Here is a 17,724-nt window from a genome sequence, read left to right on the forward strand (position 1 = left end):
GCCCTTCATTTGAAACAATGACACATTCGGTTTGGATTGTCTCCCGTTCAGAGCCGATTACGCTGTTAGACTGTTTGCATTGACAAACCACCAATTGCTCAAAAGAATGGTGCTAAGGCACTTTAGACTGTCAGTGCACATGGTGTATGACTGGGAGAATTCATGCATTTTAAATCAAGTCACTTCAGTTGCTATATAAACACCAGCGAGAGAGGAGAGTAATGATTTCTGAGCCCTGGCACTTTAGTTGGGACCTACTGCTCCTTGTGGACGATACTCAACCATATTTCTAAATGGGATAAATGGAGCTATGAGATCAGTGGCATTTTGATGAAGGTCTACACACTAATCATCTCTGCCTGTGCATGTGTTCTGCTGGTACCTGAGGCCTCCTCCTTGGTAGTGACCTCCAGCCGGGGGCCGTAGGTGCCGTATCCGGCCGTGGTGAAGGCTCGGATTTGAAACACGTAGGCTGTGCTGGGCTTCAGATTGTTCACTGTGGCTGACGTGGATCTGGACTTCACTGTGGAGTAGATACGATCCTTCTGGTCCTATAGAGAGGAACACACAGGATTTGTGTTATAATAATCCTGTCAATTTGCAACCGTAGACAGTAGACACCAGTATGTCTAGATGATGTATGACTTGACTCAATCTGAGACACCAAGATACAGACAGAATGTGTCTGTAAATGTTTGAATGCCTCAGTTTGTCTGGTGTTTTTATATGATTTCAGAAGATTTATTAATGAACTATTTAACCCTATCTGGGGTTAAATAATTACTCTCTGTGTAGACTCTCTATCTCAAACCAAGATATGATGCCAGGCTCAGAATCCGTTTAGAATTTACAGACTGCGTGTACTGTGTCTTTTGCTGTTGATCTGTAAATGATTTGCTCGGCAAAAAACCCAAATGGAATGCCAAAGCCTGTTAGGAGTGAAGTCATGCTTGCTTCCAATTTTACAGCTGGGCAGACTATAGCCACAGTACGTGACACAGGAGACTGATTCCTGGCAGCCTGAGAGGCCATGGCCAACAGGGCCTGGAACATCAGGAGTCATGGAATCTAGCCCTTTGATTTGTTGTGTTAAACCCACTCTTCTCAACCTCCTCAACGCCATCGCTACCTTGCTCATCTGCTCAGACTTAGGACACGCGAGAGCTGAGGTTATATTATATATGAGGGGGTGAAGGGGGGAAAGGAGAGAGGGAAGATACAGAAACAGATTGTTAATGATGGCAGAGTAGCATGATAAAGTGTGTGCTGCCTGGTATATGTGTGTGGGTGGCTGTGAAGAACCAGGGACTGATTAAAATCTTATGAGCGTCTCATTCATTATTGCAATTATGGGACAAAGGATCTCCTCGCAGAATCCTGCCGATCCCACTCGCAACGGCATTCAGATAGAATGTGAAGTGAAGAGTAGGCAAAATGAAACTAAAAAGGAGAGGATAGAGATAGGGAGGGGGTGGGGTTTGGGAGAGCCAAAGTTGTCTGTGTTCAAAGCTGTAACACAATCACACACACACACACGGACAGGCAACACACACTCTCTCTCTCTCTCTCTCTCTCTCTCGCTCGCTCGCTCGCTCGCTCGCTCGCTCGCTCTCTCTCTCTCTCTCTCTCTCTCTCTCTCTCTCTCTCTCTCTCTCTCTCTCTCTCTCTCTCTCTCTCTCTCTCTCTCTCTCTCTCTCTCTCGCTCTCTCTCTCTCTCTCTCTCTCTCTCTCTCTCTCTCTCTCTCTCTCTCTCTCTCTCTCTCTCTCTCTCTCTCTCTCTCTCTCAAACATACTCACTTTTTCGTAGTACTTAATCTCATATTCAGTGATGACTCCGTTGGGCTGCTCAGGCTCCTGCCAGGAGAGCTGGACGCTTCGCTGCTGCACTCTCTCCCTGATCACCTCACTGACTTGGGAGGGAGCTGTTGGAACAAGACGTGTCAATAAGTGATGGGCAAACCCACTCCGCACACATAGTTTTTTTCTCAACTTTTTCTCCATGCACTTGGTTGCATGTTTAAATGTGTATTTTTTTCTCAAACTCATCAAACGCACGCACGCACACAAATACACACACACACACACACACACACTCTATTCACATGGCTGCTCCTAAATGTTTACACCTCTTAATTACAGTGCAAACAGCGTAAGATAGCATTATCCCAGCCAGTGTAAAACTTCAACATGTGGGTTCTGAAAACATGTGGTCCTTCGTAGCTCAGTTGGTAGAGCATGGCACTTGTAACGCCGCGGTAGTGGGTTTGACTCCCAGGACCACCCATATGTAAAATGTATGCATACATGATAGTAAGTTGCTTTGGATAAAAGCATCTACTAAATGGCATATATTATTATACTGAATATTACAATTAAGTAAAATAAATTCCAGTGAGATGGCAGTCGAACCGGCAGCACTTATTCTCCCTAATGACAGAGGCATTCAAAAATCCTTTTAGTGAAATGTACCTGTAACCTCGCGCCACCTGGTTTATAGCAGAGTAATTATCTGTTGCACTGAGCATAAACTCTGAAAGTTAGTCTCTTTTTTCCCTTCGACAGCACAATTAAAGTGTCTTGTTGCTGCACCGGGTGTGAAGAGCTGTGAAGTTAAGCTTGTAATTGTACATTGTAACAGTTCTGAATATTTAAATTCTCCCACATGTTTGAATATCCATTGTTAAGCAAGAGGAAGTAAACATAGGCAGGTTTTTGTAGCAAAGATAATAAACTCAAGGTAATGAATTCAAATCTTTGTGCAGATGGGGCGTGCATTGCTCATTGCTGGTGTGAGCTGGAAGATGGACAGATTGGTGTATGATACTCTTACTTCCATCTACAGTATCAACCACACACAGGCATGCCTCAAGGCCAGTTAGGTTCTGAATGAAACAATGCTTTTATTTTCTCAGAATCACAAATTATGACACATAAGGTTTAACTCTGGAACTTCCACAGAAAATGGAAAATACTCATTGAACTTGAAGTTATGAATATACAGTAGAGTATATCCTTTCAGCTTTCAGCTTTCCCTCCCGGACCACCTGAAGGCACCACAGACTCTGGGCTCATTTAAAACGGGCCTAAAGACCTTTCTCTTTAGGAAGGCTTTCTGTTGATATCTGTGCTCCTTGGTGTCCTTGTCCCTGGTACTGTCAGCTGGGTTGTTAATGTCTAGCTGTCTCCACTTGTTTTCTCTTTATTTATTATTTTATGTACTTTGAGATTATTCTGCATAATGAAAAGCGTTTTATAAATGTAATAAATAAATAAGTAATTATTATCCTATATCCTATGAGAATGTCTAAGAAATAAGCAAGCAAAGGGATTTCCCATAGGAAGGAGGAGGGGGAGCCCTGATTGTGTGGGAAGGAAGGTTGAAGTTGGAGCTCAGAGCGGATAAAGTGCTGATGTCTCTATGTGTCATGCTGTTTAGTGACCCAGTGGAAGAGTGGCTCTCGGAGCTGTTGGGCCCCAACAGGGCCTGACCCCAGATTTGTTTTAAGATGATCTCCCCACTAATGACTGCTGCTGGATTTAAACCTTGTTAGGGCTCCTCTGCATTCCTGACAGTAACGCACACGACACCAGAGACCCTGTCACAAACTCCCTGTTTTGATATGTCATGTATAATCCTACCAATCCAACCAAAACAAGGTAACAATATATCTTTTTCACAATGGCCTCGCAGTTACTGGGACGATTAAGTTTCCACAACAAAAGGTTAGGCAGCTTAACTTGGCCATCTTGGATGCTTGTTCTTTGCACCCTGTCCTGTGACTGGTCCTTTAATAAGTACAGACAACCGCCTTTCTCCTGATCGATGGATGTTCTGGTTTGAGTTTAGAACTGCCTCAAGACACCTCTAGCGTGTGTTCCTTTCGATCCTTTTACACTTTACTGTCAGTCGCTTGGCTCCATCGACTGTTTGTTTGGAAATTGAATGAAGATTTTGACTGTTGTGAGCCTCTCTCTCTCTCTCTCTCTCTCTCTCTCTCTCTCTCTCTCTCTCTCTCTCTCTCTCTCTCTCTCTCTCTCTCTCTCTCTCTCTCTCTCTCTCTCTCTCTCTCTCTCTCTCTCTCTCTCTCTCTCTCTCTCTCTCTCTCTCTCTCTCTCTCTCTCTCTCTCTCTCTCTCTCTCTCTCTCTCTCTCTCTCTCTCTCTCTCTCTCTCTCTCTCTCGGGCCGCCAGTTGGGAAACCCTGCCCTATATAGTGCACTACTTTTGAGCACTTAAGGGCCCTGGTCAAAAGTAGTGCACTATGTAGGGAATAGGGCGCCATTTGGGACATATCCACAGGTAGGCCTCATCATCAGATCCTCCCCATTTACCCCCCCTCCGGCCCTGGGCCTTCTGCTAGGACTCTGTCAGTTACCCAGCAGCCCAAACAAACTTCAATTCTCTACTTCACCCCTCCCTTCCTCCCTCCCTCTCTAACTCAACCACAGGTGACAAACATCTGCAATGTTTTGTTTTCACTAGGTACCATCAGATCAATGCACACCATTTGCAGATCTGTTCCACAGGAGAGAAAAAAGTGAATTCTCCAACGGTCATTTAAAAAAGGAAGGGGTAGCAGTGGCCTTGAAGCATCTCAAATGTTTGAGGGGTGAGAATGAGTGAGGGAGCTGGGTTGGTTATTAATACGGACAAGGCATGTTCCTTTAAACTGTTCTATTCCTCCCCTGTGGATTACTCAGGCAGCACCCTGTGACAGCCATTAATGACGTACTAAACATTATAGGGACCAGAACCCAGTCAGCCACAAGACTTTTAACAAACCCGAGGGGCTTAGTGTACCAGAACATTTATTAATTGTTATGCCTGTCTCAAAGTGACTGTTTGGGGGAAAGCGTTTGTGCAATCACTCAGTCTGCAATATTAGAGAATGTATTAGTGACCCCCAACACCTCCCCCTGTAAAGCTAACTCATCCGGAAGTCCATTCTCTCTCATGTGCTGCATTTGAATACCTTTATGAATACATTACGCTGGAAGATTTTAATATCCGCTTCTCTTTCACTCAGCCGGTTGGTTCTGAGTAAGTCTACAGTGGCGGAAGTAGTGGCAGAGAAAATGTCAGTTCATTATAGAAACTCCTTTCTTTCTGCTCCTCTATAAACTACTCTGCTTTTAATTACCAAACTACTGAAGTCAAGCTTGAGTATCTTACGCCCACATTATTGACTGAGTGTACTAGATGACGTATACTATCTTAAAAACCATGGTTACTTAACAGCATTTAAATAGAAAATGAGTGGGAGATTGCTGCATCTAATAGGCTCTGCACAGTAGATAGGAAATCCAATAACAACAAGGTAATTTCAACACTTTAAACACCTGCAGATAACATACATTGGCTTAGCCTATGATATAATATTAGGCTAAGGAAACGGGTGTGATGTCACACAGACAGGAACCACCTCAGACATGTTTTACACACAGTCGTTGTTTTTGGTCTGTCCTCTAGATTTCATTCTGTCATGACCACAAGTTTGATATTTATGGCCCACTTAAGGATCTCAACTTTAACAGATTGGGAGCCTCTATGAAAACATCAAGATCGGCGACAGTATGGTCCCAGGGTTGACACTAATGAGCTATGACATAATCCCCAATACTTCCCATTTGACATTGTGACTCACATAGGAGAGAAAAACTCCCTGGTATTAAATGTTGGCGGCGCCCAGGAGAGAGAGGGACGTTGAAGCAGTGGGCCAGGGGAAGTAGAGCTGGTGTGTGTGTGTGTGTGTGTGTGTGTGTGTGTGTGTGTGTGTGTGTGTGTGTGTGTGTGTGTGTGTGTGTGTGTGTGTGTGTGTGTGTGTGTGTGTGTGTGTGTGTGTGTGTGTGTGTGTGTGTGTGTGTGTGTGTAAGAGGTGGGTGTACTCCCTCATTGTTATAACTAGGTTTCCAGCTATAGCCTAACTGGTGTGAGACAGTGTAGTCTTGCCTGGGCTGGAAACAGCAGACTTGGTCTACTATCCTAGTAGTGAAGGTTCTTCAATCACTCTGGGAGCAGACATGGAAAAGAAGACAGAAGGAGAATTCACCTTTTGTGTTCAGAGCAAGCAGTAGAGGCTCAGTGACTCAGAAAATAAAAACCTCAGACAATGATAGACCCAGCCTTTGATGAATGTGAGGGGAACTGTCGGGATTGGCTAGTGGGCCTCGATCTGCACTGGTGTGCGCCCTTCATCCACCCGCTCCACTGCCTGCCGCGGCGAGCCACACACGGAAATGTGCTTTCCCAGCCACCGCCGCTCACAGCTTTGTCACCTCCGCTTAGAGTTCGGGGAGGGAGATGGTGAGAGCGACCACAGCAGACGTAAATTGTTCAGCCCCGTTAAGTAACGCTTTCATTTTGTAGAGGGATCAAGGCTTCAGCTTTCATGTGGATGACATCGCTGAGTGGAGTCCTTTGTAATAGAGAAATTCCCAAGCTCTGCTCAGCACCTACAGAAGAACCAGGGTTCTCTCCTTTCACTCCCAGCACTTGGCAATCTCCTTCTCTTTTCAAACAAGTCATTAAATATAGATAATAAGCCAAAGCTAGAATGTCTTTATTCATCTATGAGTTATATTTCATTTGATCATCTCTATAGTTACCCTGATTCAAATTCAGTGTGAGTGCTACGTATAAATGAGTGTCTGTAAAAATACCCTTATAAAATACCCTTATATAATTACCCTTGTAAAAATACCCTTGTAAAAATACCCTTATAAAAATACCCTTGTAAAAATAACCTTATAAAAATACCCTTATAAAAATAACCTTATAAAAATACCCTTATATAAATACCCTCATAAAATACCCTTATATACATACCCTTATATACATACCCTTATATAAATACCCTTATATAAATACCATTGTAAAAATACCCTTGTAAAAATACCCTTATAAAAATACTCTTACATAAATATCCTTATAAAAAAATACCCTTATATAAATACCCTCTTAAAAATACCCGTATATAAATATCCTTATATAATTACCCTTATAAAAAATACCCTTATATAAATACCCTTACATAAATATCCTTATAAAAAAATACCCTTATATAATTACCCTTATAAAAATACCCTTATATAAATATCCTTATATAATTACCCTTGTAAAAAATACCCTTACATAAATACCCTCATAAAAATACCCTTATGAAAATATCCTTATATAAATACCCTTATCAAATTACCCTTGATGTGGTGTGCTTCAAAATACAGTTAGCAAGAGACGAGCTAGCTAGTCGGACCACTACCTGTATAATGACAATGCTGGACTAGGGGCACCTTTGCTGGGCATGCAGGGAGGTCAAAGGGACCTCTGCTTCAAAGTAATTAGCAGAAACTGATTTAGAGGAGGTTGGCTCTTTCATATTGCATCAGTGATCTGACAGTTTCGCAATTGATGGGCTAATGATGAATACATATCTGACAACTCAGTACTGCCATCAAGATGACAATTCCATTCCATTATTTTCCCGCTCAAATACCTTTTAGAAAACTTAGCCCATCGTATATTAATTTGAACTCCCCTGGATCAACAGTGAGATATTTTGGGGCTTCAAAACTATGTGTCACCATCTATCATGTACGCTATGTTATCTTGAAGTGACTATTTTTAAATATCAGGTAATGGTGTACTGTGTCTACATCTTTAAAACATCTAATAAAAGCTTTCTGACCAACATTTGAATCAATGATGAAAAACTTCTCGATTGGCCAATTTTATGTCTACAAATTAATTCAATTCAATGCATTTCATCAGGTTTCCTGTGTGTCACCCACCATAACAAAATAACTATAGTCTTGTGCTGAACTGTGCCGTGAGGGTCAGCGAGGGTAAAATTGCTCCAGACACATTTAATATTCATACTCACTGACATGGATACATAATGTGCCGTGCGCATCATTGCCCCTCCATCGTAAGCTGACAGGGAGTCCGAGCCGTTCAAACCTGCCCCTCAATGGTCGTCCCATGCTGTGTGAACTCTGTTCTAATCTCCAAATAGTTGTGTAACAGATGCAGAAATCACTGGTCAGCTTTGTTACATAATTGTTTAGGCAGCAGGGACCCCACTTATTGAAAATACACTCTGCTGTTCGGCGTCAGTGGCCAAATTAGGAAGCGGGGCTAACAGGGCTGGCAGCCTATCATCAGCAGCTCTGAGACACACACCCCAATTCCTCCAAGAGGATAGGAGAGTAGCTGGGGCTGCTTGGTTGTCATGGAGATATTTTTCCTCTACCCTCATGTAGAGCATGAATGGAATCATCTCCTACCTGGAGATGCACTGCCGATCACTCTTATTCCCATCATCAGTTCGCTGCAGCTAGTGACTGGAACGAGCTGCAAAAAACACTCAAACTGGACAGTTTTATCTCAATCTCTTCAAAGACTCAATCATGGACACTCTTACTGACAGTTGTGGCTGCTTTGTGTGATGTATTGTTGTCTCTATCTTCTTGCCCTTTGTGCTGTTGTTTGTACCCAATAATGTTGGTACCATGTTTTGTGCTGCTACCATGTTGTGTTGCTACCATGTTGTTGTCATGTGTTGCTGCCTTGCTATGTTATTGTCTAAGGTCTCTCTTATGTAGTATTGTGTTGTCTCTTTTGTCGTGATGTGTGTTTTGTCCTATATTTATATTTTTTATTTTTTATGCTTGCCCCTGTCCCCGCAGGAGGCCTTTCGCCTTTTGGCAGGAGGCCTTTTTGCCCTTCTTAACAGACTTGCCTAGTTAAATAAAGGTCAGATAAAATTAAAATTAAAATAAATACAAAATCTTATTAAAATAAGAGTGATTTATGAGAGAGAAACAATGTGTCATCAAGAGACTGGCTTACCAAGAAAAAAATCCAAAAGTACTTATTCCAGGTAAAAAGGAGTTGAAGCACGCAACATAAAAAGGCAGAGATTGATTTCTTATTGCTCACTTTAATCCATTGTACAGAATGCGGACAGGTGACTGATGTTTCGACGTCAAGCTGATGTCTTCCTCAGAGTGACCAGACCATTGCACTTAGCTCCTATTTATACCCTAGTGGCCAACTGAGACACAACAATATTAAACAATTATAATGATATGTTTCAAGGTAAATGGAAAATTGTATCATCGACTTCAGGATCATGATGATGTAAATAGAAGAATGACAGCCTAAATGTCTTCTTGGGTGCCAGTCATATAGTACGCATTAATGGTCTGAGAAAGATAAGTCAATGTTTTGTTTTCAAGGCCGGGGGCCCAAATAATTCTGTCTTCATAAGGACATTTCCTTGGCTATAATAGTCAACTAGGCTAATGAACCACAGCCAATAATAAGGTCCCGTGTGGCTCAGTTGGTTGCGCATGGCGCTTGCAATGCCAGGGTTGTGGGTTTCATTCTCACGGGGGACCAGTATGGGAAAAAAAGTACAAAAATGTATCCACTCACTCTGGATGAGAGACTCTGCTAAGTTACTTAAATCTAAATAAATGTGAATAAAAGTCTGAACCAAGAAAAAGAAAGATGCTGTAACATATGGAGTAAACAATGGTCCATGTACTGTTAGGGAGTAAACAATGGTCCATGTACTGTTAGGGAGTAAACAATGGTCCATGTACTGTTAGGGAGTAAACAAGGGTCCATGTACTGTTAGGGAGTAAACAATGGTCCATGTACTGTTAGGGAGTAAACAATGGTCCATGTACTGTTAGGGAGTAAACAATGGTCCATGTACTGTTAGGGAGTAAACAATGGTCCATGTACTGTTAGGGAGTAAACAAGGGTCCATGTACTGTTAGGGAGTAAACAATGGTCCATGTACTGTTAGGGAGTAAACAATGGTCCATGTACTGTTAGGGAGTAAACAAGGGTCCATGTACTGTTAGGGAGTAAACAATGGTCCATGTACTGTTAGGGAGTAAACAAGGGTCCATGTACTGTTAGGGAGTAAACAAGGGTCCATGTACTGTTAGGGAGTAAACAAGGGTCCATGTACTGTTAGGGAGTAAACAAGGGTCCATGTACTGTTAGGGAGTAAACAAGGGTCCATGTACTGTTAGGGAGTAAACAATGGTCCATGTACTGTTAGGGAGTAAACAATGGTCCATGTACTGTTAGGGAGTAAACAAGGGTCCATGTACTGTTAGGGAGTAAACAATGGTCCATGTACTGTTAGGGAGTAAACAATGGTCCATGTACTGTTAGGGAGTAAACAAGGGTCCATGTACTGTTAGGGAGTAAACAATGGTCCATGTACTGTTAGGGAGTAAACAATGGTCCATGTACTGTTAGGGAGTAAACAATGGTCCATGTACTGTTAGGGAGTAAACAATGGTCCATGTACTGTTAGGGAGTAAACAATGGTCCATGTACTGTTAGGGAGTAAACAAGGGTCCATGTACTGTTAGGGAGTAAACAATGGTCCATGTACTGTTAGGGAGTAAACAAGGGTCCATGTACTGTTAGGGAGTAAACAAGGGTCCATGTACTGTTAGGGAGTAAACAAGGGTCCATGTACTGTTAGGGAGTAAACAAGGGTCCATGTACTGTTAGGGAGTAAACAAGGGTCCATGTACTGTTAGGGAGTAAACAAGGGTCCATGTACTGTTAGGGAGTAAACAAGGGTCCATGTACTGTTAGGGAGTAAACAAGGGCCCATGTACTGTTAGGGAGTAAACAAGGGTCCATGTACTGTCAGGGAGTAAACAATGGTCCATGTACTGTTAGGGAGTAAACAAGGGTCCATGTACTGTTAGGGAGTAAACAAGGGTCCATGTACTGTTAGGGAGTAAACAATGGTCCATGTACTGTTAGGGAGTAAACAAGGGTCCATGTACTGTTAGGGAGTAAACAAGGGTCCATGTACTGTTAGGGAGTAAACAAGGGTCCATGTACTGTTAGGGAGTAAACAAGGGCCCATGTACTGTTAGGGAGTAAACAAGGGTCCATGTACTGTTAGGGAGTAAACAAGGATCCATGTACTGTTAGGGAGTAAACAAGGGTCCATGTACTGTTAGGGAGTAAACAAGGGTCCATGTACTGTTAGGGAGTAAACAAGGGCCCATGTACTGTTAGGGAGTAAACAAGGGTCCATGTACTGTTAGGGAGTAAACAAGGGTCCATGTACTGTTAGGGAGTAAACAATGGTCCATGTACTGTTAGGGAGTAAACAAGGGTCCATGTACTGTTAGGGAGTAAACAAGGGTCCATGTACTGTTAGGGAGTAAACAAGGGTCCATGTACTGTTAGGGAGTAAACAAGGGTCCATGTACTGTTAGGGAGTAAACAAGGGTCCATGTACTGTTAGGGAGTAAACAAGGGTCCATGTACTGTTAGGGAGTAAACAAGGGTCCATGTACTGTTAGGGAGTAAACAATGGTCCATGTACTGTTAGGGAGTAAACAAGGGTCCATGTACTGTTAGGGAGTAAACAAGGGTCCATGTACTGTTAGGGAGTAAACAAGGGTCCATGTACTGTTAGGGAGTAAACAAGGGTCCATGTACTGTTAGGGAGTAAACAAGGGTCCATGTACTGTTAGGGAGTAAACAAGGGTCCATGTACTGTTAGGGAGTAAACAAGGGTCCATGTACTGTTAGGGAGTAAACAAGGGTCCATGTACTGTTAGGGAGTAAACAAGGGTCCATGTACTGTTAGGGAGTAAACAATGGTCCATGTACTGTTAGGGAGTAAACAAGGGCCCATGTACTGTTAGGGAGTAAACAAGGGTCCATGTACTGTTAGGGAGTAAACAAGGGTCCATGTACTGTTAGGGAGTAAACAAGGGTCCATGTACTGTTAGGGAGTAAACAAGGGTCCATGTACTGTTAGGGAGTAAACAAGGGTCCATGTACTGTTAGGGAGTAAACAATGGTCCATGTACTGTTAGGGAGTAAACAAGGGCCCATGTACTGTTAGGGAGTAAACAAGGGTCCATGTACTGTTAGGGAGTAAACAAGGGCCCATGTACTGTTAGGGAGTAAACAAGGGTCCATGTACTGTTAGGGAGTAAACAATGGTCCATGTACTGTTAGGGAGTAAACAAGGGCCCATGTACTGTTAGGGAGTAAACAAGGGTCCATGTACTGTTAGGGAGTAAACAAGGGTCCATGTACTGTTAGGGAGTAAACAAGGGTCCATGTACTGTTAGGGAGTAAACACGGGTCCATGTACTGTTAGGGAGTACATAAGGGTCCGTGTACTGTTAGGGAGTAAACAAGGGTCCATGTACTGTTAGGGAGTAAACACGGGTCCATGCACTGTTAGGGAGTAAACAAGGGTCCATGTACTGTTAGGGAGTACACAAGGGTCCATGTACTATTAGGGAGTAAACAAGGGTCCATGTACTATTAGGGAGTACACAATGGTCTGTACTATTAGGGAGTAAACAAGGGTCCATGTACTATTAGGGAGTAAACAAGGGTCCATGTACTGTTAGGGAGTAAACAAGGGTCCATGTACTGTTAGGGAGTACACAATGGTCCATGTACTGTTAGGGTGTAAACAAGGGTCCATGTACTGTTAGGGAGTAAACAAGGGTCCATGTACTATTAGGGAGTAAACAAGGGTCCATGTACTATTAGGGAGTACACAAGGGTCCATGTACTATTAGGGAGTAAACAATGGTCCATATACTATTAGGGAGTAAACAAGGGTCCATGTACTGTTAGGGAGTACACAAGGGTGCATGTACTATTAGGGAGTAAACAATGGTCCATGTACTATTAGGGAGTAAACAAGGGTCCATGTACTATTAGGGAGTACACAATGGTCTGTACTATTAGGGAGTAAACAAGGGTCGATGTACTATTAGGGAGTAAACAAGGGTCGATGTACTATTAGGGAGTACACAAGGGTCCATGTACTATTAGGGAGTAAACAATGGTCCATGTACTATTAGGGAGTAAACAATGGTCTGTACTGTTAGGAAGTAAACAAGGGTCCATATACTATTAGGGAGTACACAATGGTCCATGTACTGTTAGGGAGTAAACAAGGGTCCATGTACTATTAGGGAGTAAACAAGGGTCCATGTACTATTAGGGAGTACACAAGGGTCCATGTACTATTAGGGAGTAAACAAGGGTCCATGTACTATTAGGGAGTAAACAAGGGTCCATGTACTATTAGGGAGTACACAAGGGTCCATGTACTGTTAGGGAGTAAACAAGGGTCCATGTACTATTAGGGAGTAAACAAGGGTCTGTACTGTTAGGGAGTAAACAAGGGTCCATGTACTATTAGGGAGTACACAAGGGTCCATGTACTATTAGGGAGTACACAATGGTCTGTACTATTAGGGAGTAAACAAGGGTCCATGTACTATTAGGGAGTACACAAGGGTCCATGTACTATTAGGGAGTAAACAAGGGTCCATGTACTGTTAGCGAGTAAACAATGGTCCATGTACTGTTAGGGAGTAAACAAGGGTCCATGTACTGTTAGGGAGTAAACAAGGGTCCATGTACTATTAGGGAGTACACAAGGGTCCATGTACTATTAGGGAGTAAACAAGGGTCCATGTACTGTTAGGGAGTAAACAAGGGTCCATGTACTATTAGGGAGTAAACAAGGGTCCATGTACTGTTAGGGAGTAAACAAGGGTCCATGTACTATTAGAGAATAAACAAGGGTCCATGTACTGTTAGGGAGTAAACAAAGGTCCATGTACTGTTAGGGAGTAAACAAGGGTCCATGTACTGTTAGGGAGTACACAAGGGTCCATGTACTGTTAGGGAGTAAACAAGGGTCCATGTACTGTTAGGGAGTAAACAAGGGTCCATGTACTGTTAGGGAGTAAAAAGGGTCCATGTACTGTTAGGGAGTAAACAAGGGTCCATGTACTATTCGGGAGTAAACAAGGGTCTATGTACTATTAGGGAGTACACAAGGGTCCATGTACTATTAGGGAGTAAACAAGGGTCCATGTACTGTTAGGGAGTAAACAAGGGTCCATTTACTATTAGGGAGTAAACAAGGGTCCATGTACTGTTAGGGAGTAAACAAGGGTCCATGTACTATTAGGGAGTAAACAAGGGTCCATGTACTGTTAGGGAGTAAACAAGGGTCCATGTACTGTTAGGGAGTAAACAAGGGTCCATGTACTATTAGGGAGTAAACGAGGGTCCATGTACTGTTAGGGAGTAAACAAGGGTCCATGTACTGTTAGGGAGTAAACAAGGGTCCATGTACTGTTAGGGAGTAAACAAGGGTCCATGTACTGTTAGGGAGTAAACAAGGGTCCATGTACTGTTAGGGAGTAAACAAGGGTCCATGTACTGTTAGGGAGTAAACAAGGGTCCATGTACTGTTAGGGAGTAAACAAGGGTCCATGTACTGTTAGGGAGTAAACAAGGGTCCATGTACTATTAGGGAGTAAACAAGGGTCTATGTACTATTAGGGAGTACACAAGGGTCCATGTACTATTAGGGAGTAAACAAGGGTCCATGTACTGTTAGGGAGTAAACAAGGGTCCATGTACTATTAGGGAGTAAACAAGGGTCCATGTACTGTTAGGGAGCAAACAAGGGTCCATGTACTATTAGGGAGTAAACAAGGGTCCATGTACTGTTAGGGAGTAAACAAGGGTCCATGTACTGTTAGGGAGTAAACAAGGGTCCATGTACTATTAGGGAGTAAACGAGGGTCCATGTACTGTTAGGGAGTAAACAAGGGTCCATGTACTGTTAGGGAGTAAACAAGGGTCCATGTACTGTTAGGGAGTAAACAAGGGTCCATGTACTGTTAGGGAGTAAACAAGGGTCCATGTACTGTTAGGGAGTAAACAAGGGTCCATGTACTGTTAGGGAGTAATAGTACAATAACAGCGTCATAAAATGTGTAATTCAGCTCCGCATTTCGGTCAAATCCTCTGCTGCTCACACAAAGGGGAATACAAGAGGCCAATTTAATTTAATACATTTTACTTGCTGCCAAATAAGGCTTTTTGTTGACTTATGTTGGCAATCCAAATTTGACTGACAATAAACAGCATGCCTGGATGTGGGAGGAGAAGAATGTAAACAATACTAAATACCAACCTGTTTTAGGGGCGGTCGTCGGAAATACATGAAAGGTAAAAAACAGAGTGAGATCTCCGTGGCTTTGTAAATGAATCTAGTTTTTGTTCCAGTCCGTTTTCCATCTGAACTCACTTAGTGTAAATCCCAGTCGGAGTACAGAACAGAACCTCCCTGGAAGATGTACAGGGCCAGATCCATGGAATTCACGGCAGAAAAATATGCCACGGCCATGCTCATCCAAATCCCTTATTGTGAGTCGTATTCTAATGATGATATCTAAGTCCTGCTCAGCACACTGAATATCACAGGGAATCAGGTGATGAAACAACTGATGAGAAATGAAAGTAGTAGGACAGGTGGTAATGTAGTAATGTACACACCTGGATCTGCTTATCGCCTGCCTCAATGACCTTTCTGCTGCAGGCAGCTGCAAGGCATGTCTTTTCAAATACACCAACAGGCCTAAGCAGAGAAAGCCTATCTGTTTGCATACAGAGTGGCTTTATCATTTATCTTAATAAAACAAAGGCTCTGGATTGAAAAAGCACATAGGCAGATTACAGCAGCGGCGCACACGGCAGAATGCTCCTAAGAGTAGGTCTGACTGTGACTGTGGACATTTACAGGATCCACTGCTAACCAGCCACAAGGCCCTCCACCTCCTCGTCGCTTCTATTAAATGTCAAAGCACAGCCCCAGGCCCACGGCGCATGCATCTAAAGCCTTGATTGGACAGCCGAGCCATAAGGGGATTGACATGAGAGAGAATTCATAAAATGCAGTGTGCTGGAGGGTGATGGGGATAGCTTGTGTCGGAATCCCGAGGCACGACTATTATTTAGGGGTCTGGAGCATTATGGCCACTTATCTATGCCTTCCTACAAAGGCAGCTCTGCTTGTCTTAGACTGCCTTAAACCCGCATCCTCATTTCCTGATCAGCGGTGAATAAATCTTAAGTTTGGCATCGGCACGGCGAATATACAAATGCCAAATGAAACCACCACAAAACCATTTCGCAGGAATCGGGGGAACATATGATCACCGAGGATTGGCATCATAAAGATCTATTTATTATAGAAATACCTCTGTCATCACCAAGATGATCATATTAATCAGAGCTCATATGCTCTTTAATCACAGTCTTGGACAGCATCCATAGCAGGGAAATTATATCCAGAGCCCCTCCAGCCAAGTCTGTAATTTTGCATTGAGCAGTCTGGTTGGACACACTCTGCTGACTGCCAACAGCTCTAAGTCAAGCCGGCAGACCTCTTTCTGTCTCTCTCTCTCTGCCTCTCTCTGTCTCTCTTTCTCTCACTGTGTAAGAACACTGAGTCAGGTCCATACCTGTGGATTCCAGGCCAAAGGCAGACCATCTCTCCCCAGTGTGGAAAATAACCCTGCCTGCTCAAAACGTTTTGCAAAGCTACAGGGGTGCGGTATGTTGGAAAATAAAGACATCATCATCACCCCTGGAGCTGCTGTGGCCAGCGTACTGAGTGACTACCTGAGTATGTCAACAGATAAAGCAGGAGCAGCACAATAATCAAGACTTGTGGTTAAAGTGTTTTTTCTTGTTTGGCAAGCAGACTGGAAATGATCAGTCGAGAGAGGGACTGTGAATGTAGACATGGTCCGTTCCAACAAACTTGGCATCACAGACTCACAGAGTGAGATAAGAGGGGAGATGGTTCTATTCAACAAACTATTGAATGTTTGTTGTAGCGTAGGCAAAACAAAAAAACGGAAAAAGACGGACAAAAAAAGAGTAAAAAGTAATTTAATTTAACGACATGGCCGACCCCAGTAGATTTCACTACAACTCTGCCCCCCTCAGTTTACTGGCAACTCTTTATGTTTCTCAAGCCACAGGTCACAGTCACGCTCTCAGAGGGGTGGTATGCTGCCTCTTAGCTCTCTTACGTCTGCCTGTAAATCACAAATCAAATAAATGCCCACGTCACAACTCTGTCATTCTACCTCCTATTTTGCCACCTCATTCTACCTCTGTCGCAAACCAGGTGATGATGACATAACATAGTAGTGGGAGGAATAGTACAAGTAGGTGTAGGATGGAGCAGAAGTCAGTCCGCCCGTGACAGGCGAGAGTGCCTGTCCATGCGATATAAAATCTGCTTAGTGTGCCGAGCGTTGAGGGACGGAGCTGGCAGGCCCACCAAACTCCAAGCAGCCAGTAATGACATGATGGGGAAGGCCCACATACTAGCAGCAGCAGCGGTCATGATGAGTAAACCCTGCCTCCGACACCCAGATAAACTCAGCCCGCAGCCCTCAACCCGCCCTCCACTGAGCCATACAGACAGCTAAGACACAGATTGCGCAGAACAGTCTGCTTAGTCACAGTATAGTTTTAGAGGTCAGATTTTTGTGTGTCATCGCCGGTGAGCTATCATTCATCTGTGTGATGTGAAGCAAGCTTGATGTCTTATGTTCAGACAAAAAACAAAATGACAGGGCATGGCGAAAATCAGACACGTGCACTTACATTGACATTGTGTGTGCTCAATTTACACTTCAACACATACTCCAAACATAGTTCCTTCAGGGAATAAAGTATGTAGATGCGTTGATGATCTTAGATGTGACGGCCCACCCAGCCATATTTATTCATGATGTATTATATTAGCTAAACAGAAACAATAACTGATTATGAGTCATGTCTGATTACCATACTAAGAGAAATCCAATGACTCAGT

At 43.2% G+C, this 17,724-nt stretch overlaps 1 protein-coding gene across 8 annotated transcripts in view; it reads right to left on the reverse strand.

Moving 5' to 3' along the window:
• The window catches only part of LOC139556192 (ephrin type-A receptor 7-like), an 85,962-nt gene that overhangs the window by 16,990 nt on the left and 51,248 nt on the right, over nt 1–17,724 (reverse strand). For all 8 annotated transcript variants that reach the window (XM_071369823.1, XM_071369820.1, XM_071369822.1 and 5 more), the window contains exons 6-7: nt 1,798–1,922; nt 383–551 (exon numbers count right to left, since the gene is read on the reverse strand). In XM_071369823.1, coding sequence (XP_071225924.1) covers nt 383–551; nt 1,798–1,922 — 294 coding nt within the window. The remainder of the gene's footprint in view (nt 1–382; nt 552–1,797; nt 1,923–17,724) is intronic.

This window comes from Salvelinus alpinus, chromosome 27, assembly GCF_045679555.1.
Source record: "Salvelinus alpinus chromosome 27, SLU_Salpinus.1, whole genome shotgun sequence".
Taxonomy (NCBI): domain Eukaryota; kingdom Metazoa; phylum Chordata; class Actinopteri; order Salmoniformes; family Salmonidae; genus Salvelinus; species Salvelinus alpinus.